The following is a 9,176-nucleotide window of genomic DNA, read 5'->3' on the forward strand; positions in this document are numbered from 1 at the left end:
GCTGAGCGTGGGTAGTTGGGGGTTTAAAGAGACTGTACTGCGCTCTGGTGCTTAAAAATTGTACTTTAACTGGGCGGTTTATGGARGGGAAGGGCTGAAGCAGGAAATTTCAGTGTTTTCGCTGTAGCTCTCCCTGCAACCCTCAGCCTTTCCTCCCTCTGAAGGAAAGCCTTGGGGGCAAACACAGCCCTGCAGCTACAACGGGGCTGAAGCTGGGTGGGAAGGGGGAAATGCATGGGGTGTCCAGGGCAGGATCTGGGGAGAGAGGCAGCGGTGGGGCAGCCAGGCATCTGCAAGCCCCTGCCCTTGGGAATCTGGCTGCCCAGAGATCTGTCCCCAGGGGTCTGCCTCTGTCCCCAAGGATCTGGCTGCCTCCCTGCCCAAGGATCTGGCTGTTTCTGTCCCCAGGGGTCTGCCTCTGTCCCCAGGGATCTGCCTCTGTCCCCAAGGATCTGGCTGTTTCTGTCCCCAGGGATCTGGCTGTCACTGATGTCGCCAGGACCACCCTGACCCATTCTCACACGTCACCCTTCCCCAGGGCATGGTCCCAGCCAGGCTTTTGGGGTGCTGGGGGGAGCACACCCCAACACCCAYCCCAGCTCCCCACCCCACGGTAGCGTAGCGGGGCTGGGAGAAAAACACCTACCCACGTGTAAGAGGGCAACCCTATACAAACAAGGGGCCAAGAGGGACGACACACGCGGAGAGGGGATGGAAGGTGGAAAACTATATTTTCAGTGAGTAATACTTACTACTTTTTAAATGAAGTAGTTACTTAGCCAGTAACTCACTACTTTTTAAATAAAGTGATGTTTTAGCCGTGCGATAACCGTCGTTTTTAGTAAGTGATATTTTAACAAGRAAAGAAAACAATACCCAACGTCCTCAGTGGGTGTCCCGGGGGTGGGGGCGGAGCCGCGTCCGCACCGCCCCCACCGCGGGCGCCTTTAAAGCGCGGGCGGAGCGGGCGCGGGCAGCGCTGGGGCCGGTGAGCGCGGGGATCGMGAGTTCGAGTCCCGCCAGGGACACTCCGCTTGGCTGGGGGACACAGCCGAGGTGGGGCGGTCGGGCGGTCGATTTTGGGCTGGGAGGTTGATTTTGAACATAGCCGTGGGGTGATGGTGCGGGGGTGATGTGGCACTCACCTGTGCGCCCTCGCAGGGCCGTCGCCATGTCGGTGTCGCACAGCTCCAGGCTGAACAAGCTGGTGCGGGAGCAGTACATGAGGCTGCCCCAGGATGGCAAAGTGCAGGTCACCTACGTCTGGATCGACGGCAGCGGCGAGGGCGTGCGCTGCAAGAGCAGGACCCTCGATAAGGAGCCCAAGAGCATCGAAGGTAACGCCGCTGTTGTCCCTCCGAGTGATGGGTGGCGTGGTGGAGGGCCCCGAACATCTCCTGGGAAGATTTCTGGGGCGCTCTGGGCGGCGGGAGCTGGGACCGGCTCTGCCTGGTTGCGTGGCACCAGCGATACCTGTTGCACCAAGCAGCAGGGTAAATACCCAACCTGCGTCCCTGCGGTTTGCCTAATCCGCTAATCTCTGCTATTAGTGCAGGGCGGGAAGGGGAGGATGAGTTCCTCGCCCCTTTCCACCAGGCAAACAGGCACGGAGATGTGTYGGCATCTGGACGGGGTTTGGCGGAGGGATGTGGAGTGGCTGGGACTGATCTGTCCATGCCTGATGGTGCCGGGGGTGAAGACCCTGATGGGCTCCTGGGATGTGCAAGAAAACCTTTGAGGCYGTCATCCCATGGAACTCAGCGCCTTTTGGGTGCTCCATCCTGGATCTGAGCCGCTGGTACTCGGCGCAATCCGTATGTGGATCTTTGCCCAACGTCACTCCCTCCTCCTTCCCCCTTCTTCCTTGCAGATGTCCCCGAGTGGAATTTCGATGGCTCCAGCACGGCACAGGCAGAGGGCTCCAACAGTGACATGTTCCTGGTGCCCGTGTCCATGTTCAGGGACCCTTTTTGCCTGGACCCCAACAAGCTGGTGCTCTGCGAAGTGCTGAAGTACAACAGGAAACCCGCAGGTGAGCACCTCCAGCGAGCACCCCGCGGCTCCCGAGGGTCACCCCCGTATTATTTAGGGTGCCACCTCCCCCAGGCGCCGCTTGCTCTGGATCGCTGGCCCCGGGGCGCAGCTCAACGCCGAGCACTTGGCCTGAGGCTCCGAAATCCAAGCTCTGGTGGCGGCGGTTGTTTGCAGGAACCTGTTTTAGCGGCACAGGGCGAGGAGGAGAGCAGCGAGTCGTGGAGCTCGCTCTYGGCACTCGCCAAAGGCGTCTCCCGGCTCTTGAGCCCGAGTGAACTCAGCCCCGGGGGCAGCAGGAGCTGGAAGTGCGGGCGATTTTAACACGCTGGGTTGTGGTTGCTCTCCCCGTTGGTGGGAGGCTGCAGAAAAGGAAGGARAAGATGCTGAGACGGCGTGTGCTGGCTCAGAGTGACCTTTTGCAAACAGCCCCAGAACGCRCCGGCTCTCCGTCTTATCGCCGAGCGTTCAGTCGCAGAAGTCTGCAGTCCGTCTTGTCCCTCTGATAAAGTCTCAGACACAGGAAGAGGAGCCTGTTTGCAGGGACGCGCTGAGGGGCTCCCGGAGGGGTTATTTGCCGGCAAAGAAGCGGATATTTGCCAGCCGAGCAGGGCTGTGCCCCGCTGGCTGCGAGGGGGAGGGAGAGGGCATCTGCGGGTGATGCRCGTCTGCCGGGAGAGCGGGGGCTGCGGGCGAGGATGGTGAAATATGGGGCTGATTCCTCCTCTAGCAGCCACGGGTGGGGGGAAGTGTCTTGGTCGAGATTCCAGCGAGGCAGCTCCTCCGCTGACACAGTTTGTGAAGAGAGCCCTGACTCTGGAGCTCCGGGGCAGAGAGAGCTCAGCCCAGAGCCCTGCTGACCAGTGGGATGCACCCTCCAGCCCTTCCCGTGGTGGGTTCCCATGGACCTTAGGGGCTGTGTGGGCTCAGGGAAAGAAATTTTCTTTCTCTCACTGCTCCCTGTAGCCCCATGCTCTGTTGTAGCTGCTTTGGGGCTTTTACTGCAAGTTGAGGCAGAATGTGCAGCCTGGAGGCTGCCTCTCCCTGTGATGGCAGCTTTTCAGATATCTTGGTCCAAGCTCTCCTTCCCCTTGCCTGGTACATTGTTCCATGTCTGGACTGTTCTCTGATATCTGTGTTTTCCTGGCAAAGCCCCAGTTGCCTTGAGCACCTCAAAAGGCCAAGGCAGGGCCAGCCAGTCTGGATGCCAACCAAAACCATGGAGCTGGAGAAAGATAAGAATAATTCAGATGAAGCTGGTAGAAAGAGGGTGGGAGTGAAGGACTGATGGAAGCTGTACAGTCCCTGTTCCCAGGTCTACTGGATGCCTGGATGGTGGGGCTGGGGTAAGACTCCTGGTCTCCTTGTGAGTAAGAGGAGGAGGATGTTCATGGACYGTCACAGTGGTTTGGGGATCAGGATAATTAAACCTTCTTGACCTGTGGCCTGATGCTCTGGTGATGRAGTAACTGCAAGGAGGAATTTGGTGAACAGGAACGGGGATTCACTCAGGATTTCCTTAAGGCTTCTGTGGCAAGTGCTTGGCAGCAGTGGAGCTGAGTGGGATGGAGCAGAGCGTGGTGAGTGCTGGCTCTAACCAGGACCTCTCTRCTCCCAGAGACCAACCTGAGACACACGTGCAAGAAAGTGATGGACCTGGTGAAGGACAGCCACCCCTGGTTCGGGATGGAGCAGGAGTACACGCTGCTGGGCATCAACGGCCACCCCTACGGCTGGCCCGACAACGGCTTCCCTGGCCCGCAGGGTAAGAGCTCCCTCCCTGCCCTGGCCTAAATTCTCCCCTCAGCTCCCACCCTGCTGCTTGTGGAGTGCTGCTGGTGGCTGTAATCCCATCCCCAGCCTCGGAGCAGCTTTGCCATCAGGGATGGCCCCAGGTAGGAGCTGTTTGCAGAGAGCACCTGGTGGCCTGTGGCTCACGTGAGCCGCGGGGCCGCTCCCGCCGGACCCTGCTTGCACAAACAGCTCAGCTGCACGACTTGTTTGGCAAGGGCTGGAGAACTGGGCTGGAAAAACCTCCTCCCCATGGCTGTTGGGGAAAGGGCTTGGCATGGCTCCTTGTGCCCTCCTGCAGCAGCGAGCCAGCTCCTCAGCTGGGGGAGAGCCAGAGGTTTCCCAACCTGGTTTTTGTTTGGACCGGCTGCTTGCAACATCTCCCTTCCCCCAGGCTGGGAGAAGATCTTTGCCTACCCTGYTTGAATGAGGAAGATATCAAACCCCAGCGAGTTGGATTTTCTAGCCGTGAACAATGCCAGCTGTTGTCAGAACAATCTCGGACGCTTGATGTGCTCAGAGGGTCAGGGAGGTGCCCCAGGGCAGACCAAGATTTCCTTATCTCCTGGCCACCTCCCAGCTGATGTGTTACAAGTCTTATTTAACTGCCCAGATAAGGCTGAGGTTGCACAGATGAGCTGCTCAGGCTGCTGGTGCTGGAGATGGGATCGGTGGTTTGATGTTCTGTGGAGAGAAACATCCTTTTATTTCCCATAAATCCTCTGCCCGTGGCAGCAGATACCTGGGAGTGTGGGATTGTGCTGCAATGCTGTTGTTGCCYCCCAAAGCTTTCCTTGGGTGGTGACTCCCTGTCCTTTCCAGGCCCCTATTACTGCGGGGTTGGAGCAGATAAGGTGTACGGGCGTGATATCGTGGAGTCCCACTACAAGGCTTGTCTGTACGCGGGGGTGAAGATCTGTGGTACCAACGCAGAGGTGATGCCCTCCCAGGTAGGTGTGGATGGCCCCGGGCCGCCCATTCCCAGTGATGCAAATTACTGTGGGGCTGGAATAACCCAGCAGCTCCCAGCTCCTCTGGAATAGAGAACCAGTGACTCCTAACACGGGAGCAGCTGTACCGCTGGAATGAAAATGTACATTTAATTTTCTCCTAACTCACCCTGAGCTCCTTACACAGCTCAGCTGGAGCAGAGCTGGGAGCAGGGATGCAGGGGACAGCAGGAGCAGGGACAGGCTGCGGGGTCACCGTGTGCAGTGAGGGCTGGCTGAGCCCTGTTCTGCTACCTGGGAACCGGGAAGTTTGGGTGGAGCACGGCCTTGGGGAGAGGCTGGGGAGGATTTGGGTTTATCTAGGGCTGAGCAGTAGGGAGTCCCTGATTGCATTAGGCAGGTGGCCAGACTGACCGACTGTGGGTCCCTGACTCCCCTGCTGCTGATGTGGCGGTGATAAGCAGGGGCTTATCAGCTGTGGAGCTTAGATAGGACTTTTACCGACCCCGCTGTTTGCCCCAACTTCTCCAGAGTCCTCCTTGGCCTCATTCTGCAGCCTGGGCTCAAGCCCTTCCATGCCAGCAGCAGTAAGGACGTCACCCTGTGCTTAGTCACCGTGGGTGGTGCAACCCTGGCTCCAGCCGGGCAGGGAGCAGCCCTGGCAAGGACTGACAGACTCCTTGCTAATCCTCCACCCTGTTTGCAGTGTGGGCTGGGGGTCCTCCACACAGCAGCTCCAGCACTAGCCTCAGTCACATGTGATGCTTATTTACCACGTGGATGGGTGTTAAAACTCCCTCTGATTTGCTCTGTGTAATCAGAAGCGGTTTATTCCCATTTTTTTTTTGCATTCCAAAGCTGTGTTGTTGCTTAACTGGGTGCTCCCCATCCTCAKTGCTGTCTCCCAAGGGTAACATTCAAATGCAGGCCAGGAGGGGCAGGGGTGTGGCAGTTGGGGAGGGACCCACCTGCCCAACCTCACCTGTTATCTGCTCATCCCTTCCAGTGGGAATTCCAGGTGGGCCCGTGTGAAGGCATYGAGATGGGGGATCACCTGTGGATGGCTCGGTTCATCCTCCACCGCGTCTGCGAGGACTTTGGGGTCGTGGCCACGCTGGACCCCAAACCGATGACGGGCAATTGGAACGGTGCCGGGTGTCACACCAACTACAGCACCGAGGAGATGCGGAGAGAGGGGGGGCTCAAGTGAGTCCTGGAGGGGTCTCAAGGGGAGTCTCAGGACTCAAGTGAATTGTGGGGGGCTCCCTGGGATGTACCTGGGAGGTTGGAGGGACCCTGGGCCATGTGGAAGTGTCTCACTACCTGTGTGGCTGCACCAGGCAGCATTAGGGCTGTTCCAGCTCGTTATTTCAAAAGCAGCTGATCATCTGAGGGTGTCCCCTGGGCTGTCCTTGTCCCTGCACAGGGGGAGGGGGTGACACCCCCTAGATGGCCCCACTGATCCCCCTCTCCTCTTGCACAGACACATCGAAGCTGCCATTGAGAAGCTGAGCAAGCGGCACGATTACCACATCTGTGTGTACGACCCGCGGGGCGGCAGGGACAACTCCCGRCGCCTCACCGGCCACCACGAGACCTCCAACATCTTCGAGTTCTCTGCTGGCGTGGCCAACCGAGGTGCCAGCATCCGCATCCCGCGCCAGGTCGGCCAGGATGGCTGCGGCTACTTCGAGGACCGGCGGCCGGCGGCCAACTGCGACCCCTACGCGGTCACCGAGGCCATCATGAGGACGACGGTGCTCAACGAGACCGGGGTGGAGACCAAGGACTACGCTGACCACTGAGGCCACAGCGTGGGTGGAGGTTCTCGTGTCTGCAGTAGCTTCTCCTGTGGGATTGGTGCCTGTGCGGTGTCCTCGGCTGCACGCTCAGACTCTTTAGGAACCTCGCTTCTGGTCTTGTGAAASGTCGCCTTAGAAGTATATATTTTATAGCAAGAGGGAGGGGCCAAACCTATTTTCTCAACCACTTCATTTTTTTCTGGTTCCTGGTTTTAGGTTGTGAGKTTTTKTTTTTTTTTAAACTTGGATTGAATTTTTTTCCCGATGGACTTTACACTGTGATGTACATAGATCCCTACGTGGATGCTGCAGCTGCTGCTGTTTGCACCTGGGGAGGGCGGGTGCTTTTTTTCCATATCTCTGTTGCAAGGAAATGATAATAAATAATTTTCCTGGCTGTGTGGCAGCTGGGTTATGCTGGGATGAGTGCATTTTTCTGTAGCTCCTAGAGCTCTGTGGCTGATTTAATTTGGGTGTTGCTGGTGGGTTGCAGTTACTGAGCAGCCTGGGCAGGAGCTGGAGGAGCAGAGATGCTGGAGGATCCTTGAAACAGGTGCCTGGAGCTGCCTTGCCTCATTTTCTGGCCCAAAGGCCATCATCTCCTTCCATCGTGATCCCAAAGGCAAACAGAGCAGCACAGGCTAAGCAAACAGCGGCCGGGGCAGCAGCTGGCGGGCGTTTACACAGGGTGTGTGCTGCTGAGTCAGCACAGCCAGCCCTGCCCTGGGCACAGCCAGCACAGCCTCCCCTCTGGGGACACCTCTGGGTGCAGGAGGGGACCCTGGGGACATCCCCTCTGCTGCCTTGGTGAACCACAGGGACACGATGCAGCTCCTTGGGTGGGAGTCTTTTTACAAGGTGGAAGTCACTGATTTATTTTTARAATCACAGAATGGTTTGGGTWGGAAGGGACCTTAAAGCCCATCTTGTCCCACCCCTGCCATGGGCAGAGACACCTCCCACTGTCCCAGATTGCTCCAAGCTCTGTCCAGCSTGGCCTTGGACAATGCCAGGGCCTCCCCACTCTCACAGGGAAGAATTCCTTCCCAATATCCCATCCAAACCTGCTCTCAGTTTAAAGCCATTCCCTCTCATCCAATCAAATTCACAGAGTCAAATTCTAAGGAAAGGCATTTCCACGTGGATGGGTGTCAAGAGCATCTCCAGCTCCAGGCCCTTTGGTCCCTCCACACTGCAGCTGTGGGGATGATGGAGGCAAGCACAGGGAACGTCCCTCTAATCCCAGSAACACCTCAAACAGACAGATGAGGTCCCTGGGACAGACCTGGAGGATGTGACCCAGCTGCAGCCACCAGCAGGAGGGTCAGTGTAGGAAAGGGGAAGCAGCATCATGGATGGAGGACATTCTGTCCACTCTGGTGCAGTCATGCAGATTTTGGAACTGGTTTTGTGTTTATCCTTGCGTCTGACATGGGTGACAAACTGGAATGGGGGCCTCTGAATTCTCCTGCACATCACAGCACTGCCAGTGGCACAGGGAGTAAGGGCCACCGGAGCCAGGAGAGGATCAAGCCCTGGACTACGAGCAGCCAGGAGCCTTCAGTGCCTCTGAGCTGTTCAAGAATAAATGTAACCCAGTCCCCAGCCTAAAAAGGACAAGTTTTCCTTCCAGAAGTTGCTGTTTGGGTTGTTTAACATTTTTCATCAAAACCGCAACCCTGTCTTGTTTTCCCCTCATTTCTATGATGTCTCTAATGGGTAATTTGAGCACTGGGACAATGACTGATGGATGCAGCTGGAAAATCAATAAAGAGCTAAATCTGGAGYGGGAAGACTCCTGTCTGCTTCCCTGGCTGTACCAGTGGCTGAAGTGCTTCAGTTTCCATCACACTGTGCTGTACAGACACTGTCAAATTTGGGGAAYCATGTGAGTTCACATTCCCAAAATGGAAATGTCTGCGGCTGGACACAGCACTGTGGGACATCCAAACATTTTGTGTCTCTGGGTGTCACCCTGTGGTTCCCATCCATCCAAGGACCATCCTCTCCAGTGGGATAGTGAGGCTCCAGGGGCAATTGAGGGACTCTCCCCAAGCCACTGCCAGGGCTTTTCCCTGAGCTGGGATCAGTCCTGTCCCCACACACCAGGAACAACTGTGTGCTTGTATCCTTCGCACTGTATCCTTTGCCAAAACACACATCTTCTCACTTGAACTTTTTGAGGTCAAAATAGGCCAGAAAACACATGTCAGGGTTTGGTTTTCTTCCTAAAGCAGAAACTATTCCCACATTCCCACCCACAGGGCCCGCAGCACAGGGGAAACAAGGACAATGGCACATTCCCACAAGAGCTTTTCCAATAATTTTGCTGTATTTGCTGCAGTTAAAGGTGGGGTTATTTGGTTCAGTGAGGTGCTAGGGATGGAGCCAGGGATGTCCTCATCCCCATCCCCATCCCAGGGCTGGACAGCGCTGGGAGGAGACAGCCAGCATYGCCCAGTGCTCTGTGCTGGACTGAGATGGGTGGGAGAAGTGCTGGGATCCAGCCTGGGATGGGATTCAGGGGGTGGGTCCGTGTTACCCAGGGCTCTCCTGAGGGGACATCCCAGGGTGGATGGGTCCGTGTTATCCAGGGCTCTCC

General features: G+C 57.0%; 1 protein-coding gene across 2 annotated transcripts; it reads left to right on the forward strand.

The window, feature by feature from the left end:
- The first annotated feature begins 965 nt into the window (after window positions 1–965).
- Window positions 966–6,997, forward strand: LOC130580691 (glutamine synthetase). Of its 2 annotated transcripts, XM_057378346.1 has the most exons (7): window positions 966–1,056; window positions 1,162–1,337; window positions 1,871–2,032; window positions 3,650–3,796; window positions 4,645–4,772; window positions 5,779–5,978; window positions 6,256–6,997. In XM_057378346.1, exons 2-7 carry the CDS (start codon window positions 1,172–1,174, stop codon window positions 6,575–6,577), a joined length of 1,125 nt encoding a protein of 374 aa, XP_057234329.1. In that variant the 5' UTR covers window positions 966–1,056; window positions 1,162–1,171; the 3' UTR covers window positions 6,578–6,997. The 2 variants fall into 2 exon arrangements, with proteins under 2 accessions (XP_057234329.1, XP_057234328.1); XM_057378345.1 differs by lacking the exon at window positions 966–1,056 and having other exon boundaries at window positions 1,118–1,337.
- Window positions 6,998–9,176: the final 2,179 nt, after the last annotated feature.

This window comes from Malurus melanocephalus, unplaced genomic scaffold, assembly GCF_030028575.1.
Source record: "Malurus melanocephalus ecotype Western Australia unplaced genomic scaffold, MMel_1.1 scaffold_355, whole genome shotgun sequence".
In the NCBI taxonomy this organism is placed as follows: Eukaryota; Metazoa; Chordata; class Aves; order Passeriformes; family Maluridae; genus Malurus; species Malurus melanocephalus.